General features: G+C 48.0%; 1 protein-coding gene across 3 annotated transcripts in view; it reads left to right on the forward strand.

Annotated features, from left to right (window-relative positions):
* KYNU (kynureninase) overlaps positions 1 to 20,798 on the forward strand; it is a 271,837-nt gene that overhangs the window by 144,631 nt on the left and 106,408 nt on the right. For all 3 annotated transcript variants that reach the window (XM_075317171.1, XM_075317170.1, XM_075317169.1), the window contains exon 4: positions 16,843 to 16,925. In XM_075317171.1, coding sequence (XP_075173286.1) covers positions 16,843 to 16,925 — 83 coding nt within the window. The remainder of the gene's footprint in view (positions 1 to 16,842; positions 16,926 to 20,798) is intronic.

Below are 20,798 nucleotides of genomic sequence, written 5' to 3' on the forward strand. Positions count from 1 at the left end.
TCTTGACGTCTCTCTTGGGCACGATGATCTGCCAGACCAACTCATGTGTTTTTGGATTGGTGTGCCTTCTACAGAGCTTCCCTTGGTACAGGAACAATTTACCTCTCTCTTTCCAGAGATGTTGTGTCTCAGCTGGGGCATTCTGATTTGGGTAAGCACCTTGTTGTGTAAGCAGTTCTTTCACTAGCTTCACAGCTGGATCGCTGTCTTGTGTGTCAGCCCATCCGTGGTGTGCTAATGGGTTGAGAGTTGCCTGCTGTTGTTTTTGGTAGACACTCGGTTGATACTGTCCCATCTTAGGACGGTGAAAGGCTGGCAGCTCAATTTCTTCCAGTCCCTCCGGTTCCTCTTCCACGTCCCCCGAGTGTGGCATCCGGGATAAGGCATCTGCATTCCCATTCTTGTGGCCTGCCCTGTACTTGATGACAAAGTTGTAGTTTGACAGTCGGGCTATCCATCGCTGTTCCAGCGCACCTAATTTTGCAGAGTCCAGGTGGGTCAACGGATTGTTGTCAGTAAAGATGGTAAATTCTGCAGCTGCCAGGTAGTGTTTGAAACGCTCTGTTACAGCCCAAACTACTGCCAGTAGTTCTAACTTGAAGGAGCTGTAATTCTCTGGGTTTCTTTCTGTAGGCCGGAGCTTCCTGCTTGCAAAGGCAATAACTTTCTCCTTGCCTTCCTGCTTTTGAGACAATACTGCTCCCAGTCCTACGTTGCTGGCATCCGTGTACAAAATGAAGGGTTGATGGTAATCTGGATATGCCAGGATCTCTTCTCCTGTCAGTGCCCACTTCAACTTCTTAAAGGACTCTTCTCTCTCATCACTCCACTGGAAAGGAGGATTTCGGGCTGCAGACTTCTTTGACTGTCCTACCAGGATGTCTTGTAGGGGAGCTGCTAGCTTCGTGAACCCTTTTATAAATCTTCTATAGTAGCCCACCAGTCCCAGGAATTGCCTCACCTCTTTCACGCTGATGGGTCTCGGCCAATCTCTTATCACGGTAACTTTTTCAGGATCTGGTGCTACCCCTTCTGAGCTCACGACATGTCCCAGGTACTGTACCCTTGGCTTTAGAAGGTGACACTTGGATGGCTTGATTTTCATGCCGTATCCGGATAAGGCTTCAAACACTTCTGCCAGGTCTTGTAGATGCTGTTCATAGGTCTTGGAGTAGACTATGACGTCATCCAGGTACAGGAGGACAGTTTCAAAGTTCTTATGTCCTAGGCAGCACTCCATCATTCGCTGGAAGGTTCCAGGTGCGTTGCAGAGTCCAAACGGCATACAATTGAACTCACAGAGGCCCATCGGTGTGGTGAATGCTGTCTTCTCCTTATCAGCCTCTGCCACAGGAACTTGCCAATACCCACTAGTCAGATCTAGGGTGGAAAAGTAAGTAGCGGATTTTAATGCAGCCAATGACTCTTCTATCCTAGGTAATGGGTAGGCATCCTTGTGTGTAATGCGGTTGATCTTTCGGTAGTCTACACACATCCTCATGGTCCCATCTTTTTTTCTAACTAGCACTAGTGGGGCTGCCCAGGGGCTACAACTATCTCTTATTACCCCTGCTTCTTTCATTTCTTTGAGCATGTCTTTGGCGCATTGGTAGTGAGCCGGTGGTACTGGTCTATACCTCTCCTTTATGGGTGGATGGTTACCTGTGGGTATAGTGTGCTCTACCCCTTTGATCTGCCCAAAGTCTAATGGGTGTTTGCTGAATATTTGTTCATATTCTTTCACTACTCTGTATACTCCATGCTTTTGATGGGAGGGTGTAGAATCGGTACCTACATGTAGCTTTTGGCACCAATCCTCCAGCTTTCCCTCTGAGCCATTGTCCTCCGCCTGATTTGACGGCTTCAAGGGCTCAACGGTGGTGATGGCGTTGTTATCAACCGTATATAGCTTAGCCATGGTAGCATACTTTGGTAGGGTGACCTCATCTTCCCCACAATTTAGAAGGCGTATTGGCACTCTTCCCCTGTGTACCTCAACTATTCCTCTGGCCGTCAGTACAGTGGGCCTACTGTCTGAGTACACGGGTTCTACCAGGGCCTGATAGTCTCGCCCTCTGATGCCTATTGCGGCTCTACACCAGACCAGCATTTCAGTTTTGGGAGGAATTACAATGGGTATTGGGTCACTTACCCTTGCACTGCCAATTTCACCTCCTGACATTTCTACCTGCTGCTTCAGCATCAAGGCTTTAATTTCCTTCTGCAGGAGTCTCTGTTGCCCAGGTTTGGCAGTCTCGACGATCTGCTGCAAGACAGTAATTACCTCTGCAAAACAATTTTCAATTACATTCATTCCTAGCAGCATAGTTGGTTCACGTTCTCGTCGGTCAACATCAACAATGATAATACCCTGATTCTGCAATTCTACTCTCCCAATCTTAATGGTCATTTCTCTGAAACCAACCTGTGGTACTAATTCACCATTGCTAGCCCATATATTCAATGCAACATTAGATGGACCACTGCTAACGTCTGAATCAGCCCAGTACCTCTTATAAAGGACATGCGGAATTGATGATATTTGGGAACCAGTGTCCAGCAAGGCGTTGAGCGGAATGCCATCCAGCACTATGGGGATGACTGGACGTCCCCCCACATACTTGTCGTGCCAGGGTGAAGGACCTTGAGAGTTCATTCCTGAGGAGCGGCCCGCCTCCCCAGGGGATCCCCATTTAAAGCACATTCACGGGCAAAGTGACCTGGCTCATTGCAACGGCGGCAAATGGGCTGTCCATCTGGCTGGTAGCGGTCGCTGGGTCGTCCTCTCGTCGCTTGGTATCTCCTAGGCCTCATCCATGGGACATCCTCCTTGCTGGTCGCCAGCTCAATCTTGGGTGCAGACTTGGATCCACGCAGCTCCTGGACGATTCTAGCCATGGAAGCAACAGTGTCTGTAAGGGCTTCAAGCTTTTGATGTAGAGCCTCATTAGTGATTGGCTCCAGGTGGTTAGCAGCAACCGCTGACATGGCCGATGTCACCGGCACTACTGGCTGCTGGGGTGCCACTGTAAGGTGTTGAACAGAGTCTATATCCTGCGGCTCCTCCACCTGCTGGAGGCGGATGGCTCTATCCTTTAGCTGGGCAAATGTTAGTCCTGGATCCTGGATCACCATCATGCTCAGTTGTCCCCGGTGGGAAGGGGATGAGAGTCCATCCAGGAATTGGTCTATCAGCAGCTTATCTGCTCCAGGGGCTAAGGCAGGTTCTGCTAATTTAAGTGCTCCGAGCGCCTCCTGCAAGTTTAAGGCAAAGTCTCTTGCGCTCTCTCTAGGTTTTTGCTTGCATCCAAAGAACCTCATTTTAGCCCGGCTGCCAGCAGTGGATTCAAAAGCTGCTTTTAGTCCAGCTATTATATGCTCTACAGTGTCCTTTGCATCGTCCGGCCAGGATGTAGCCTCCCGCTGGGCATTGCCAGTTAACTGTCCCATAAGCATACCAACACGCTGAGCTTCTGTCAGGGGGTACATGCTGTAGTAGATTTTTAGCTTTCCGATAAAGTCATTAAGTGTGTTGGGCTCACCTGAGTACTGCGGCAGCCACACTGCACCCGGGGTGTACGGCATCAGGAACGGCATGATAGGTGCTGCTGCACCGCCGGGTACAACAGCATCTCCCTGCTGCGACATCTTTGCGCCCCCTTAGTTAATTTCACCAGTCTTCTTGACAGCAAGCCTGGGACACTTTTCTGCGTTTTCGTTCGGGTCGCAGCACCGAGCGCACCTCCTCTGCAAGCGGTGGGCGGAGTCTTAGTTTAGGCGCGATGTTTTCCCGCGCGTAGCAGGTAATGGCGCGATTAAAGATGGCGCCTGGAAAATTTTACCAATGATGTTTTTGAATTTTTCCAGGTATCTTTGCAAAGTTTAAAGTCCGTTCTTTGTTGCAACAATTCACAGTGCAAGTCTTTTATGCGATGCAATAAGTCTTTACAGGCACACGTCACCCGGGTTGCAGCCGGGTCCAGTCCGCATCCTGTTCGTGACGCCAAAGTTGTGTCGCCAGGGGTTAAGGAGATACCCAGAACCGGGCCAAGGGGTCGCTTCTGGAAAGGGGATCACGGTGTCGTGACCCGGTCTGTGCTCCCTGGTTCCACAATAAAAAGGGGGGTTATGTTCGTGACGCCACCCGTGGAATGTGATCAGAGATGACCACCGCTGCTGCAGAACCTCCGGGGTGATGGAAGGCAGCTTGAGATGGGACGGCTCTCCACGGGTAGAGCCTTTTCCCCGGGGCAGTATGTTAGTCTATGGGGGGGAGTGCAGGACACGAGCACAATAAACAGGCAGACTCACGGTTTTGCAGTTTCTTTGTCCTTTACTGATGATGGTATTCAGCAGAGTACTGTCCACGGAGTCTGTGAGGGGTTCAGGGTTTCTCCCACCCAGCCGGGCCGTTTTGGCTTCCTTGCCTGCACTGTGTGTCTGTGGCCCTGCCGCTGTGTGAACTATGCAGCCGGCCCTGTGCTCCTCGGTACCGACCTGACAGGCAACTCGAGTCCTTACTAGTATGTTCCTGAACTCTCCTATGTTGCTTGTGTCTGTGGTACAGGTGAAAGATCTGGAATCTTCACTTCTCTGGTGGTAACTATGCAGTATGTAACCTGCAGTCTCGGATCCAGCATCCGTTCTTGTGCTCCACTGGGGTGAGCTCTGCAATGCTCTGTCTCCCAGGAATGTTCCTCTGTGTACGCTTTCTCCTTTCCTCAGACCCTCAGCTAGGCCTGGAATTGGTCAGTGGATCCTGAGGTGAGCTAAAGCCAGCTTCCAACCTCCAGAGATCCTGTCTCCTCAGTGCTCTGCACTGAACTTCCAAACTGAAACTACTTCTGACCATTTCCTCCCCCCCAGCAGAATGTACAGGGAAGCAGCTTGGTCTCCCCCTTCTGGCCAGGAGGTCTTGGTGTTGTGTGTGGGGAGTTAACCCTTTGTGTTGTTACTGTGGCAACCCTGGGGTGCCACACCTGCCTCGCCATCCAGTCTGCCGTATCCCGAACCCCGCACGCTGTCCGTCTGCCATCCGACAGCACCTGCCATCTCGGATCCCTGCGGTGACCCGTCATCTTGCTCCAGAGGTTCCGGACTCCGCCTGATATCATCTCGGCCTCCGAACCTGAGCTACGTCACCAAGACTACCTTCTGTGACTCCGTGGTCCCAGGGACTCCTCCGCTGTCTTCACTTGCACGGACTATCCTGCTGCCCTTCAGTGCTTCAGCTGCCGGACTCCCTGCCTCCATCTTAGAGTTCGGTCCAGTGGATCCACCTCCTGGGTCTGCCCGACCGCCCGGCCGTGACAGTAAGATCAGGCCATGGATCCCGCTGCTGCACTAATGGCCCTGCAAGAGGAACTCCAACGCCAGCGTGAAGTCCAGACCCGCATGCTGCAATTCATGACCTCCGTGGACACCCGCCTGTACACATTACAAGCATCAATGACGCCTGCGGCACCCAGGTCCCCCGCCAGGCAAGCCATGGCTCCCGTACCAGTGGCAGCCTCTTCAGATGCTTCCCGACTCCGTTTGGCGTCACCTCCTCGGTATGCTGGAGATCCCAAGACCTGCAGGGGCTTCATAAACCAATGTTCCCTTCACTTCACGCAGCTGCCACATCTGTTCGCCTCCGACCAAGCCAAGGTCGCCTTTATAATGTCCCACCTAGAGGGCGAGGCGCTGGCGTGGATGAACCCCTTGTGGGAGAAGGAGGACCCCATGACCAAGGATCTTCAACAGTTCCTACAGGCCTTCCGCAGTACCTTTGACGAGCCAGGACGCGCCTCTGCCTCTGCTTCATCACTCCTCCGCCTACGTCAAGGGACACTGACGGTGGGTCAATACGCCATCCGTTTCCGCACTTTGGCTTCAGAACTCGGGTGGAATAATGAGGCCCTAACAGCCGCCTTCTGGGAAGGACTCTCGAGTCGCATCAAGGATGAGTTGGCGGGTCGGGACGTGCCCTCCACCCTAGATGCACTGATCGCCCTAGCAACTCGTGTGGACATACGTTTTCAGGAGCGCTCCAAAGAGCTATCTCGGGAGAGACGCCCGGTACGGCATTCTCCTCCTCCGCAGAAGTCCTCCGTTCCTCAGTCATCAACAGCTGGGATTCCCGTCCACGAGCCCATGCAGATCGACCGAGTGCGGCAGTCTGAACGACGTCGAGCAGAGCGGCTCGCCCAGGGCCTCTGCTTTTACTGTGGTGAGGACACCCACCTGCTACGCTCCTGTCCAGAGAGGCCGGGAAACTCCAAAGCCTAGGGTTGGTAGGAGAGGCCACCCTAGGTGCTGGGATCCTCTCTGACCCAGTTACATGGACAGTGCAAGTGACCACGGGAGAGACGCGGTTCACGGCTGATGCCTACCTCGATTCCGGGGCAGCAGGCAATTTCATCCAGCAGGCCACGGTGGACAAGTACCGGGTGCCTGTCATGCCACTCGACAAACCCCTAGTGATTGCCTCGGTGGATGGGAGGCCTCTCTCTGATACCATCTCCTTGATCACCAGGCCTGTCGAACTACGCATCGGTGCTCTTCACACCGAAAACATCGCTCTCTACGTTCTCCCACACATGTCCCACCAGATCCTGTTGGGACTCCCATGGTTGCGGACACATGAACCATCGGTTAGCTGGGGTACTGGCGAAGTCACCCGTTGGGGCTCTTCGTGTCATGAGAGGTGCCTAAAGTCCATACCACCCCTCCGACGACCTCCGGTTCCTGAGACCCTAACGGGGCTGCCTTCGGCCTATTGGTCCTTTGCCGATGTCTTTGACAAAAAGGAATCCGAGGTACTGCCGCCACATCGTCCATACGATTGTGCCATTGACCTGCTTCCAGGGACAACCCCACCTAGAGGACGGATATATCCTTTATCTCCAGCCGAAACCAGGGCCATGTCAGATTACATCTCAGAGAGCCTAGCAAGAGGGTTCATTCGGAGATCCTCCTCTCCTGCTGGAGCAGGTTTCTTCTTTGTCAAGAAGAAAGAGGGAGACTTACGCCCATGCATAGACTACCGGGGTCTCAACCAAATCACCGTGAAAAACAAATACCCCCTGCCGCTCATTCCCGAATTATTTGACCGGCTTAGAGGAGCTCGTGTGTTCACCAAGCTGGATCTTCGGGGTGCTTACAATCTGGTACGCATCCGCTCTGGTGACGAATGGAAAACCGCGTTTAATACGCGCGATGGACATTATGAGTACTGCGTGATGCCCTTCGGTCTGTGTAACGCTCCTGCCGTCTTCCAAGAACTGGTGAACGACGTGTTTCGGGACCTTCTCTACATCTGTGTGGTTGTTTATCTAGATGACATCCTTGTCTTCTCTCCGGACCTCCAAACCCACAGAGAAAACGTACAGCTGGTCTTACAAAGACTGAGAGAGAATCGCCTGTACGCAAAGTATGAGAAGTGTGTCTTTGAGCAGTCGTCCCTCCCCTTTCTGGGGTACATCATCTCTGATACTGGACTGCAGATGGACCCCAAGAAGGTCTCCGCCATCATCAACTGGCCTCCGCCTTCTGGACTGAAGGCAATCCAACGCTTCCTGGGATTCGCCAACTACTACCGCCAGTTTATCCCGCACTTCTCTGCCTTGACCGCTCCTCTCTCCGCTTTGACCAAAAAGGAGGCTAATCCTAAGGACTGGTCACCTGCGGCAGACGCCGCATTTTGTTCTTTGAAGCGAGCATTCGCCTCCGCCCCTGTACTCCACCGACCGGAGTTAAACCGCCAGTTCACCTTGGAGGTGGATGCCTCCTCCTCAGGAGCCGGAGCAGTGCTCATGCAAAAATCCTCCTCCGGGAAGATGGTGACCTGCGGTTTCTTCTCTAAGAGCTTCTCAGCACCCGAACGTAATTACACCATCGGTGACCGAGAACTACTGGCGGTCAAACTGGCTCTGGAGGAGTGGCGCTACCTCCTGGAAGGAGCAGTGTACCCCGTGATTATCTACACGGACCACAAAAACCTGGAATACCTGCGGTCCGCTCAGCGACTGAACCCACGGCAAGCCAGGTGGTCCTTATTCTTTGCCAGGTTTGACTTCCAGCTCCACTTCCGACCAGCGGACAAGAACGTACGCGCTGATGCCTTGTCTAGGTCTCTCATGCCCATGGAACAGGAGGAAGAGACTATCCAGCCTATCATCTCTCCTAGCAAGATTGTTCCGGTGGCTCCTGTCACTCTGGCCCAGATACCACCTGGGAAGACCTATGTCTCGGAGACCGACAGGCTAACGGTCTTACACTGGGGTCATACCTCAAAAACAGCCGGCCATGCAGGCCAGAAGAGAACATGGGGTGCGATTGTACGCCATTACTGGTGGCCATCTCTTCGCACGGACGTCGCCGCCTTTGTCTCTGCCTGCTCCTCTTGTGCCAGAAACAAGACGCCCAAACACCTCCCACATGGCCGCCTTCTGCCTCTGCCGATACCTTCGATTCCGTGGCAACACATAGCAATGGACTTTATTACGGACTTGCCATTGTCATCCGGGCACACAGTCATATGGGTCGTGGTGGACCGGTTCTCAAAAATGGCCCATTTCGTTCCTATGGCTGGACTGCCCTCTGCTCAGGAACTCGCGGACGCTTTTATACAACACATCTTCCGCTTGCATGGCTTTCCATTACACATCGTATCAGACAGAGGAACTCAGTTCACCTCCCGCTTCTGGAGGGCTCTCTGTAACCATCTGGGAGTGACTCTGGACTTTTCATCTGCATACCATCCTCAGTCTAATGGCCAAGTAGAGAGGGTCAATCAAATCTTGACCTCATTTCTACGTCACTATGTTAACGCCCATCACGACGACTGGTCCGCTCTTCTACCTTGGGCTGAATTCTCCCACAACCACCACATCAGTGAGTCGTCCTCCAGCTCTCCCTTCCATGTTGTTTACGGACTTCAGCCTTCCATCCCATTGCCTGTATCCCCCTCTTCGGATGTCCCTGCTGCAGATACAGTAGCCCGTGACTTTGCCACCATTTGGGACTCTGTCAAGGTGTCTCTAGGACGTGCTTCCCTGCGGATGAAGAGACACGCAGACAAGAAACGCCTGGATCCTCCGTGTTTCTCTCCTGGAGACCTCGTCTGGCTTTCTTCCCAGTACGTCCGCCTGAAGATACCTTCATACAAGCTGGGTCCTCGCTACATTGGGCCGTTTAAAGTCCTCACCAGGATCAATGAGGTCTCCTACAAGCTGCAGCTCCCGGCCACGATGAAGATACCCAACTCGTTCCACGTCTCCCTGCTCAAGCCGGTGGTCCTTGGTCCCTTCTCCGCTGCTGCCAGTCCAGCTCCTCCACCTATTGCCGATGATGACATCTATGCGGTAAGGGATATCGTGGCCATGAAGACCGTACGAGGTCGGCAGTTCTTCCTGGTGGACTGGGCAGGGTATGGTCCTGAGGATAGGTCCTGGGAGCCCAGGGAGAACGTAGGCACTCCTCTTATCCGTGCCTTCATGTCCCGGTTGCGGGGAGGGGGGCGTGGGGGGGGGGTACTGTCACGCTCCCCGGGTCCTCGGCTCCCCTCCCCGGGTCCTCTGCTCCGCTCCCCGGCTCACCTGCCACGCTCCCCTCGTCCCAGCCTCCGGTGCCCGTCCTCCATAGGTCCTCTGGTCGCCGATCCCGGCGTCCGACATCTTCCCAGGCCCTGGCCGGCTCTCCTGCGTCCTCCTCGCAGCCTCCTTCCCTGGCTTCTGGCACCCGAGCCGCGCGCATGCGCATTAGGGCACGCGCGCGGTCACTGACCCTTTCTTAAAGGGCCAGCGTCCAGTAACAGGAAATGAGGTTAGTCAGGTTCAGGGTATAAAGGGGGTTCTTGTCCAAGGGGGCGGGGCCTGATCTTCGTGTTCCCTGAGCTAGGAGTCAGGTCTCCTGGTGTTTATGTGCCTGTACTCACCTATCTCTCTTTGTAGAGCCGTACCTGCCTCGCCATCCAGTCTGCCGTATCCCGAACCCCGCACGCTGTCCGTCTGCCATCCGACAGCACCTGCCATCTCGGATCCCTGCGGTGACCCGTCATCTTGCTCCAGAGGTTCCGGACTCCGCCTGATATCATCTCGGCCTCCGAACCTGAGCTACGTCACCAAGACTACCTTCTGTGACTCCGTGGTCCCAGGGACTCCTCCGCTGTCTTCACTTGCACGGACTATCCTGCTGCCCTTCAGTGCTTCAGCTGCCGGACTCCCTGCCTCCATCTTAGAGTTCGGTCCAGTGGATCCACCTCCTGGGTCTGCCCGACCGCCCGGCCGTGACAGCAATGTTGGTGGAGGGGTCGCATACACCTGCTGTTTGATGTGACCTCACAGAAAGAATTCCAATGGGGTCAGGTCAGGTGAGCGTGGAGGCCACTCCACACAGCCACCATACCCAATGACTTGTAGGAAGGTCTCCATGAGGTATCGCTTCACGTCCGCAGCCTTGTGAGTTTTACACATTCTAATCATAGCATTTCTGTATGCAAGGTGTCGATTCGTATTGAATTGATGATGCCCTACAACTTTGTAATTCACTTTTTTTCTCTATCTAGTTCCGTTTTTGAGATAAAAATGCTAACTCCGTTGTTTTCCACCAGGTGGCGCTATAGGTGGTTTCATTGCGTAGCGCATGGCTACTTTACTATACCTAGACACCAATTCTATGCCTATAGCTGCCGCTGTTCTCAAGTTAATGGCGGTGGACAGGATAGGGGTGGACACACTGTATATCAGTTGTATTTGTGTTTCAATTCTCTGTGCTCCAGTTTTCTGCTCCATGGTCCTTCACAGTCTCTTCACATTGCTTTTCAAGGAACCATGGAGCGGTGCTAAATTGTCAGGGATTTGCAAGGTTAATACGAGTCCCCTAATTTATGCCATACGCACGTTCCTTTAGCATCTGACCCCTATGTGGGGTACATGATGCCTCCCGATCCTCTATTATTGCTGCAGTAATCGGGTCTATCCCCCCTTGTACAGACACGGATCACATTTAGGACAGTTCTGTGCTCATTTACGCCACAATTTGCTACTTTTCAGACGTTTACTTTTCTAACCATCTCAGCAATTCCTTCGGTCCTTTAAGACGTCACGCTCTATCCAGCCTTTTTAAAATCTATTTTCTCCTTATGGAAATGTTGCGCTCCAGACCCAGGGCCGGGCCGGGAAGCCGCAGCTATTTTGAAAGATGTGACATGCAGCAAAAAAAAAAAAAAACTTTCACCCTCAAAAGTTTCTTCGGCGACGTCAAAGTTAATTATTTCAATACTTAAAAAAGTACGAGAAGAAGAGAGATGATGAAATATCTGCATAGCATTTTACAGCAAACTGCAAATGTGATGGGACACGGATATCCCGGTGCCAGCAGCAAACACGCCATTATCTCAGCTGATTAGAATAAAGTATTCATTCGCCTCATTCGTGAGATCAGATTCTAAAAGCTTCTGCAACAATCGTCGTGAGTGCGTTCTGTTTACTCCGGGAAATCTCAATGATGGACAATGGTTTACTTATCTTTAGAATTTTCTTCACCTTAAAGGGAATGTATCATCAGAAAATAACTTACTCTTTAAAATGACAAGTCTGCAGTCACTCTGTGTGGCTGCAGACTTGTGAATCCTGACATTGTGCACACTGCGCGCTGCGAGGCTCCTCTATTGTCAGAGCCAGGAATACTGGTCATGTGATTGCAAATATACGGTATGCAGACTCCAGGCAAGAATCCGACTAGACTGTTCCCAACATGCTCAATACAAGTCCAGTTGTGAGGTTTGACATAGCGTGACACACAGAGTGACGTTTTAGGCCGGACAATCCCTTTAAATCAGATTTTTTTGGGTTTTTTAAAAAATATTGTCAATGTTGTTTTCTTTTCACATCATGATATTTATTTAAAAACGAAAAAAACTAAATTAGTAGTCTTGCAATTTTCATACTGACGACTAGGGCATTTTTAGAGTCTTTTGTCCTGTCCTTTCAGGAAGAGTTTTCAACTTCCTTCTTATCCTCAAAGCCAGGACTACAATGACAGATATCACCTCTATACAGAGCTGACAACACAGGATCCTGCATACATAATAGTCAATGTCACAGCTCACCTCCTCCCCCTCCTATATAATGACAGATAACACCTCTATACACAGCTGATAACACAGGATCCTGCACTCATAGTAGGTAATGTCACAGCTCACCTCCTCCTCCTCTGGTACAATGACTGATAGCACCTCTATACACAGCTGATAACACAGGATCCTGCATTCAAGTAAGTAGTGTCCCAGCTCACCTCCTCCTCCTCTTGTACAATGACTGATAGCACCTCTATACACAGCTGATAACACAGGATCCTGCATTCATAATAGGTAATGTCACAGCTCACCTCCTCCTGTACAATGACAGATAACACCTCTATAGACAGCTTATAACAAAGGATCGCAAATTCATAGTAGGTAATGTCACAGCTCACCTCCTCCTCCTCTGGTACAATGACTGATAGCACCTCTATACACAGCTGATAACACAGGATCCTGTATTCAAGTAAGTAGTGTCCCAGCTCACCTCCTCCTCCTCTTGTACAATGACTGATAGCATCTCTATACACAGCTGATAACACAGGATCCTGCATTCAAGTAAGTAGTGTCCCAGCTCACCTCCTCCTCCTCTTGTACAATGACTGATAGCACCTCTATACACAGCTGATAACACAGGATCCTGCATTCATAATAGGTAATGTCACAGCTCACCTCCTCCTGTACAATGACAGATAACACCTCTATACACAGCTGATAACACAGGATCCTGCATTCAAGTAAGCAGTGTCCCAGCTCACCTCCTCCTCCTCTTGTACAATGACTGATAGCACCTCTATACACAGCTGATAACACCGGATCCTGCATTCATAATAGGTAATGTCACAGCTCACCTCCTCCTGTACAATGACAGATAACACCTCTATAGACAGCTTATAACAAAGGATCGCAAATTCATAGTAGGCAATGTCACAGCTCACCTCCTCCTCCTCTTGTTCAGTGACTGATCACACCTCTTTAGACAGCTGATAACAAAGGAACCCGCATCTATACAGGTAATGTTAGAGCTCACCTCCTCTTCCCTTTCACAATGACCATTGCACATGCTCATTAGATGCTGCAATACAAAAGATAGGGTCAGAGTCTGATCATTGCTACTAATATATATGTGAATTTCCCTAAATACAATTTTTATATATGTGTATATATATATATATATATATATATATATATATATATATATATATATATATATATATACACATATATACAGTGCCTACAAGTAGTATTCAACCCCCTGCAGATTTAGCAGGTTTACACATTCGGAATTCACTTGGCATTGTGACATTTGGACTGTAGATCAGCCTGGAAGTGTGAAATGCAGCAAAAAAGAATGTTATTTCTTTTTTTTTTTTTAAATTGTGAAAAGTTTATTCAGAGGGTCATTTATTATTCAACCCCTCAAACCACCAGAATTCTGTTTGGTTCCCCTAAAGTATTAAGAAGTATTTCAGGCACAAAGAACAATGAGCTCCACATGTTTGGATTAATTATTTTTCCAGCCTTTTCTGACTAATTAAGACCCTCCCCAAACTTGTGAACAGTACTCATACTTGGTCAACATGGGAAAGACAAAGGAGCATTCCAAGGCCATCAGAGACAAGATCGTGGAGGGTCACAAGGCTGGCAAGGAGTACAAAACCCTTTCCAAGGAGTTGGGCCTACCTGTCTCCACTGTTGGGAGCATCATCCGGAAGTGGAAGGCTTATGGAACTACTGTTAGCCTTCCACGGCCTGGACAGCCTTTGAAAGTTTCCACCCGTGCCGAGGCCAGGCTTGTCCGAAGAGTCAAGGCTAACCCAAGGACAACAAGGAAGGAGCTCCGGGAAGATCTCATGGCAGTGGGGACATTGGTTTCAGTCAATACCATAAGTAACGTACTCCACCGCAATGGTCTCCGTTCCAGACGAGCCCGTAAGGTACCTTTACTTTCAAAGCGTCATGTCAAGGCTCGTCTACAGTTTGCTCATGATCACTTGGAGGACTCTGAGACAGACTGGTTCAAGGTTCTCTGGTCTGATGAGACCAAGATCGAGATCTTTGGTGCCAACCACACACGTGACGTTTGGAGACTGGGTGGCACTGCATACGACCCCAAGAATACCATCCCTACAGTCAAGCATGGTGGTGGCAGCATCATGCTGTGGGGCTGTTTCTCAGCCAAGGGGCCTGGCCATCTGGTCCTCATCCATGGGAAGATGGATAGCACGGCCTACCTGGAGATTTTGGCCAAGAACCTCCGCTCCTCCATCAAGGATCTTAAGATGGGTCGTCATTTCATCTTCCAACAAGACAACGACCCAAAGCACGCAGCCAAGAAAACCAAGGCCTGGTTCAAGAGGGAAAAAATCAAGGTGTTGCAGTGGCCTAGTCAGTCTCCTGACCTTAACCCAATTGAAAACTTGTGGAAGGAGCTCAAGATTAAAGTCCACATGAGACACCCAAAGAACCTAGATAACTTGGAGAAGATCTGCATGGAGGAGTGGGCCAAGATAACTCCAGAGACCTGTGCCGGGCTGATCAGGTCTTATAAAAGACGATTATTAGCTGTAATTGCAAACAAGGGTTATTCCACAAAATATTAAACCTAGGGGTTGAATAATAATTGACCCACACTTTTATGTTGAAAATGTATTAAAATTTAACTGAGCAACATAACTTGTTTATTTGTAAGATTTATGCATCTGTTAATAAATCCTGCTCTTGTTTGAAGTTTGCAGGCTCTAACTTATTTGCATCTTATCAAACCTGCTAAATCTGCAGGGGGTTGAATACTACTTGTAGGCACTATATATATATATATATATATATATATATATATACAAAAAAAATAAAATATATATCTATATAGATATAGATATATATTTTATTTTTTTTGTGTATATATATATATATATATATTTATTGTTTATGGTTTTAAAAAATATTCCCTTTAAGAACAGATAAGTCCTCATTCACATATTCACATTTTATGGACATATTTTATCTTCTTTTTTTCCCACAAATAGACTATTCAGCCATTATAGTCTAGGATCCCTCTCTGCATAGAAAGCGATGGAGAATTATGTGCATCAGACTTATCAATTCAATTAAATGGGTCAGCATAAAAGGCAGCAGACACCACAGACACCGTCTGAGATATGATGTGTCGTCTTTTATTCACTGTCTGGTTGCTTGGAGAAAAACGGAATATGCATCAGGTTTTTTTAATTTTTATTTTCGAAAAATAGATGATAAAAAGGGACAAAAGCACCAAAGTCGGATGAGAATCAGATCGGCACATTGTGTATACTCAGTGAGGCAGGACTCGGCCAGAGGCAAGATCTGCAAAGAGCCGGTAGTAGGAGCCGGCTGAGTCTTGTGTCACCGCTGCCTCCTTGCCCAGTGCACCACGTATGATGGGGAGGTTACACCGGGCTTCACCGTGCATTTCTGGAAGAGCAGAGATTTGCAATGACTCAGTGGTGACGTGCTCCTCACGCCTGCAGGGGTATACGAAAAGATTACTAGTTTGGGGAAAGCAATGTCCACACAGCTAGACACCCGCTAATTAGCAGTTATAAAATTAATTTTCGGAATATTAAAAAATTATCAAAGCCATGAAAGCAGGTTCATAAGGAAGTGCATTAAGTGCCGGCTCAATCTATGGCTCACTGCTCCAGCCCACCGGGAATCTGCCCGGTTGGGTAGACGGCCAGTCCGGACCTGGCGTAAAGGGATCAATAAAGAGGCGGATGCAGTTTGAGGTGCTTGGGAAACCTGACATGACAGATTCCCTTTATGGTCCATACTAAAATCGCAATGCCCATTTCACATTTGAAGTAAAGAAACTTTAAAAAGGACCAACCACCAGGATTTTCCTATATAACCTAAAGCCAGTGCTATACTGGCGCTATCATGCTGATTCCATACATACCTTTAGTTGTGAGATCGGATGTTTAGTTTTTGAAATACAGGCAAGTAAAGTTTGTGAAATGCACTGTTATTTGATTGATAGCAGCTACAGAATATCTAATAGGTGGGTCGGGTTTTGCTAGTAATTCACACCCCTGTCTGCCTGCCCTTCCCCCCCATCCTTCTTCCCTCCCTCCTGCCCCAGTAACAGGGGAGGAAGGACAGGCAGCAGACAGGGGCGGGAATAACTAGCAAAACCCGACCCACCTATTAGATATTCTGTAGCTGCTATCAATCAAGTAACAGTGCATTTCACAAACTTTACTTGCCTGTATTTCAGAAACTATACATCCGATCTCACAACTAAAGGTATGTATAGAATCAGCCTGATAGTGCCAGTATAGCACTGGCTTTAGTTTATATTGGAAAATCCTGGTGGTTGGTGCTTTTTAAATATAAAGGATACGGTGGCTCAGTGGTTAGCAGTGCAGTCTTGCAGCGCTGGGGTCCTGGGTTCAAATCCCACCAAGGACGACATCTGCAAGGAGTTTGTATGTTCTCCCCGTGTTTGCGTGGGTTTCCTCCGGGTACTTCGATTTCCTCCCACACTCCAAAAACATACAGATAGGGACTCCAGATTGTGAGCCCCAATGGGGACAGTGTTCCTGATGTATGTAAAGCGCTGTGGAATCAATAGCGCTATATAAGTGAATAAATATTATTATTATATTTGTGCAATAAAATATCTTTTGGATGACTTGATAATCCCATAATTTAGGTTCCTTAATCTCAGACACATTATAACATATAACCTATAAAATGATTCTTCTGTACAAGATTATTTAATATGCAATTTTCTTTTTCAGGGGAGTTCATGGTCATTTCATGGGGAAGCGTCCGTGGGCACTTGGTGATGAATGCATTGTGGACCTTATGCTTAAACTTGTCGGTATGTAATTTAGTTTTTTGTTGTTTTTTATTTAATCATCGTCCAAATCAACTATGGCAAGATATTTACCGTATTATGCTTAAATAGCACCATCATATTCTGCAGCACTACATAGACATCATCACTGTCCCCATTGGGGCTCACAATCTAAATTCCCTATCATTATGTCTTTTGGAGTGTGGGTGGAAAATGGAGAACCTGGAGAAAACCACAGAAACATGGGGAGAACATACCAACTCCTTGCAGATGTTGTGTTTGAACCCAAGACCCCTTAAAGATCCATGTTTAATAAATACAAAAATTTTAGAGAATAACTACAATTTATTTTTTATTTTATTTATTTTTCTAAGAATTTTATCCAGCGTGGAGAGTTCTGAAACTTTGCAAATCGCTTTATTACAAGATTTGTCTTCATTCCTGTAAAAAAAAATAAAAAATAATAAAAAAAATTATATATATATATATATATATATATATATATATATATATATATATATATATATATAATATATATATATAAAATATACATATACATTATATATATATATATATATATATATATATATATATATATTACATGCATTGGGCTTCCAACCCCCAGCTATTCCCTGCTCTATTTGCCTGCTTTCATCTTCATTGATATTAGAACATATGCATTTAATTGAAATACTCATTCTGTGTCATGATGTGACTGCAGGATAGCAAAGGACAATGGGCTCCTATACTGTCCCTCACGCTGGGGCACCTTAGGCTAACCCTAACCACTAGATTATCCCTGAAGGTTGAGACAAAAGAGTCCTGTTCCTTACTATTCTCCTGACCAGATCTAATCTGTTACCTTCCCCTCCAGGGAAGGAAGGGGCAGGAGTGTGGTGGACACACAGATTAAGGGGTACTTTGCACGATGCAACATCGCTACTGCGATATCGTCAGGGTCAAATCGAAAGTGACGAACATCCGGCGCCGGTAACGACGTCGCAACGTGTAAAGCCCAGAAGCAGCGATAAACGATCGCAAAAGCGTCGTAAATCGGTGATCTGTGTAGTGTCGGACATTTCCATAATGTTGCACCAATAGGAGATACGATGTTGTTCCTCGTTCCTGCGGCAGCACACATCGCTGTGTATGAAGCCGCAGGAACGAGGAACATCTCCTACCTGCCTCCATCGGCTATGCGGAAGGAAGGAGGTGGTCGGGATGTTTACGACTCGCTCATCTCCGCCCCTCCGCTTCTATTGGCCGCCTGCCGTGTGACGTCGCTGTGACACCGCACAACCCGTCCACTTAGGCAGGAGGCGGGTCGCCGGCCAGAGCGACGTCGCAGGGCAGGTAAGTGCGTGTGAAGCTGTCGTAGCGATAATGTTCGCTACGGCAGCTATCACAAGATATCGCAGCTGCGACGGGGGCAGGGACTATCGCGCTCGGCATCGCTAGCATCGACTAGCGATGTTGCAGCGTGCAAAGTACTCCTAAGACAGACAGGAGAAAACCAAAACTCAGACACACTGCAAACTTAAAGGAATAAACCGTAAGATACGAAGGAGAAAAGCAAGAGCAGAAAGGCAGCAACAAAAGGACAACAATGGCTAACACCACAACTGCTCACAGCAGTAATGCACAACAACCATAAGTAAGTCTGGATCACAACACCTCACCAGACCAGTATAGATAAGCTATAGCTGGCATTACAATGGAATAGTCCATCTATCCATAAGAGAGGAGCGAATAAGACTGGCTCCCCCACAGCATGTGATCAAAGAGACTAAAAGCAGAGTAGTACAGATTAATTCTGGCTAGCCTACCTTAGTCTGTGGGTTGACGCCTGAGTCTCCCTGCACTGATCACAGACATCAGAGACGCTAGCAGGCAGAGGGCCAGAATCTGTAGTCTTTAGTCTTTACAGACTCTGATGCCGCCATTACATTTGTTGATGCCTGCAAAAATCTCCTTCTGACATTCTGCCAGTGAAAGGGTGAGTTTACCACCTTTGTTTAATTGACTCTGGGGATAAGATGCTGCAGGACATTGTAGTGATAAGCAGAATACTCAAAGGTGGAGACTAGTGTTGACCCATCACTGCCATCATCTGTACTCCAATATCAATGAAGCTAAAAGCAGCTAAGTAGAATAAGGAAAACCAAGACTTTGGAAAAACCAAAAAACCAGACTGTGTCCGATGCACTCAACGCAAGTGTACTGCACGAAGCCGGAAACAGTCAAGTTTGATTCTGGCCGGGAGTCTGCATATCGCATACTTTGGTCCAGTGACCGCCATTCCCAGCTCAGACACTGGAGAATCTTCATAGCGCATACTGCGCACATTGTGAGGATTCATGAGTCTGCAGACTTGTGGATTTAGACTGTACAACCCCTTTAACCCTATGGAAATGTTCTTGAAGGACCTGATATGAGTGGTTCATGGGAGAAAACCAACCAATATAAAATAGCTGAAGCTGTTTTGTAGGGAGGAATCAGCTAAAATTCTGTTAGCCAACATGCAGGATTGATCAATAGGGATGATCGAATACCTCAAATATTCGGCTTCATGAATATTTGCTGAATAAATCGCCGCTATTTGACTATTCGCGAATATTCGATGCGCAATGTAAGTCTATGGGAAACCCCGAATCACAATTATTCAGAACTATTCGGGCTTCCCATAGACTTAGATTGCGCATCGAATATTCGCGTACCGGTGACCTATTCATCGGATATTCATGTAGCGGCGACCTAGTGGGAAAATATTTATGAAGCCGAATATTTGAGGTATTCGATCATCCCTACTAATCAACAATTACCGGAAATGTTTAGATGCAGTTATTGCTGCACAAGGTGGTCACATCAGATACTGAAAGTAAAGGTTCACATACTTTTGCAACTCACAAACATGGGTTGTTGGATCATTTTCCTATATAAAAAAATAAGAAAGTCTATTATTTTTTTCTCATTTGCTTTAGTTGGTTCTTTATCTACTTTTTGGACTTATGGGAAAAATCGAATGTGGTTTTAAGGTTCACAAACTTTTAAACACCACAATATGAACCTGTGCTGAAGGTGACATCTGCCTCCAATGTGGCTTATGGTTTAGGTCCTAGACATTTAGGGGGAAGATTTTCTGCAATGGGGGTCATCTATGAGCACTTACAAAAATGATCCATTTTATGGAAAATGCATAAAAAATTTTGCAAAATTGTGTATTTCTTCAAGGACCTTGTTAGGAATTCTGAGTTAATAGAATATACTTTTGAGACTCTCATTCATTAGACAATTGCTCCGAGTGATTTTTGCAGACTCAATTTATTTAATAAAAATTATGTAATTCGTCTTCTCTCCTCTAGGAGTGCTGTAGAAAAATTACTCACTTATTGCCAAAGTGTTCTACTGATTAGCCAATGTGACAAAAATAAATGTCTTAAGTAGACAGCCCCTTTAACATGTCTAGACTTTATGGTATAGTTTACAGTGACCACCGTCCTCTTTTTTAAAGACATTATCTACTACTTTAATATTGATAGGCTATTCTTAGTATAGGTCATCAATTTCTGATTAGTCGCAATCCGGCACCCCCACTGATCAGCTGTTCTCGGAGTGGTCAGTGGCAGCAGGTGACCGGAAATGCTCAGTTCAGAGCTACCCCGTCTTCTGAAAGTGGCTAGGGCCAGGTACTGCACATCCGCCTCCCATTCAAATCCATAGGAGGCGGCTGTGCAGAACCCTGCCGCTATCAGTTGACAGGGCAGCTCCAAAACTAAGCTGTAATGGGACAGTTAGGATGGCACAAGGACTACTAGGCTAACCTTAAGTCTGGGGACCCTGTGCTATCCCTTATCTCAATGGTAGACTAGATGGTAGTCAGGGTCGAGCCTCCAGTGG

Source organism: Anomaloglossus baeobatrachus, chromosome 7 (assembly GCF_048569485.1).
Source record: "Anomaloglossus baeobatrachus isolate aAnoBae1 chromosome 7, aAnoBae1.hap1, whole genome shotgun sequence".
In the NCBI taxonomy this organism is placed as follows: Eukaryota; Metazoa; Chordata; class Amphibia; order Anura; family Aromobatidae; genus Anomaloglossus; species Anomaloglossus baeobatrachus.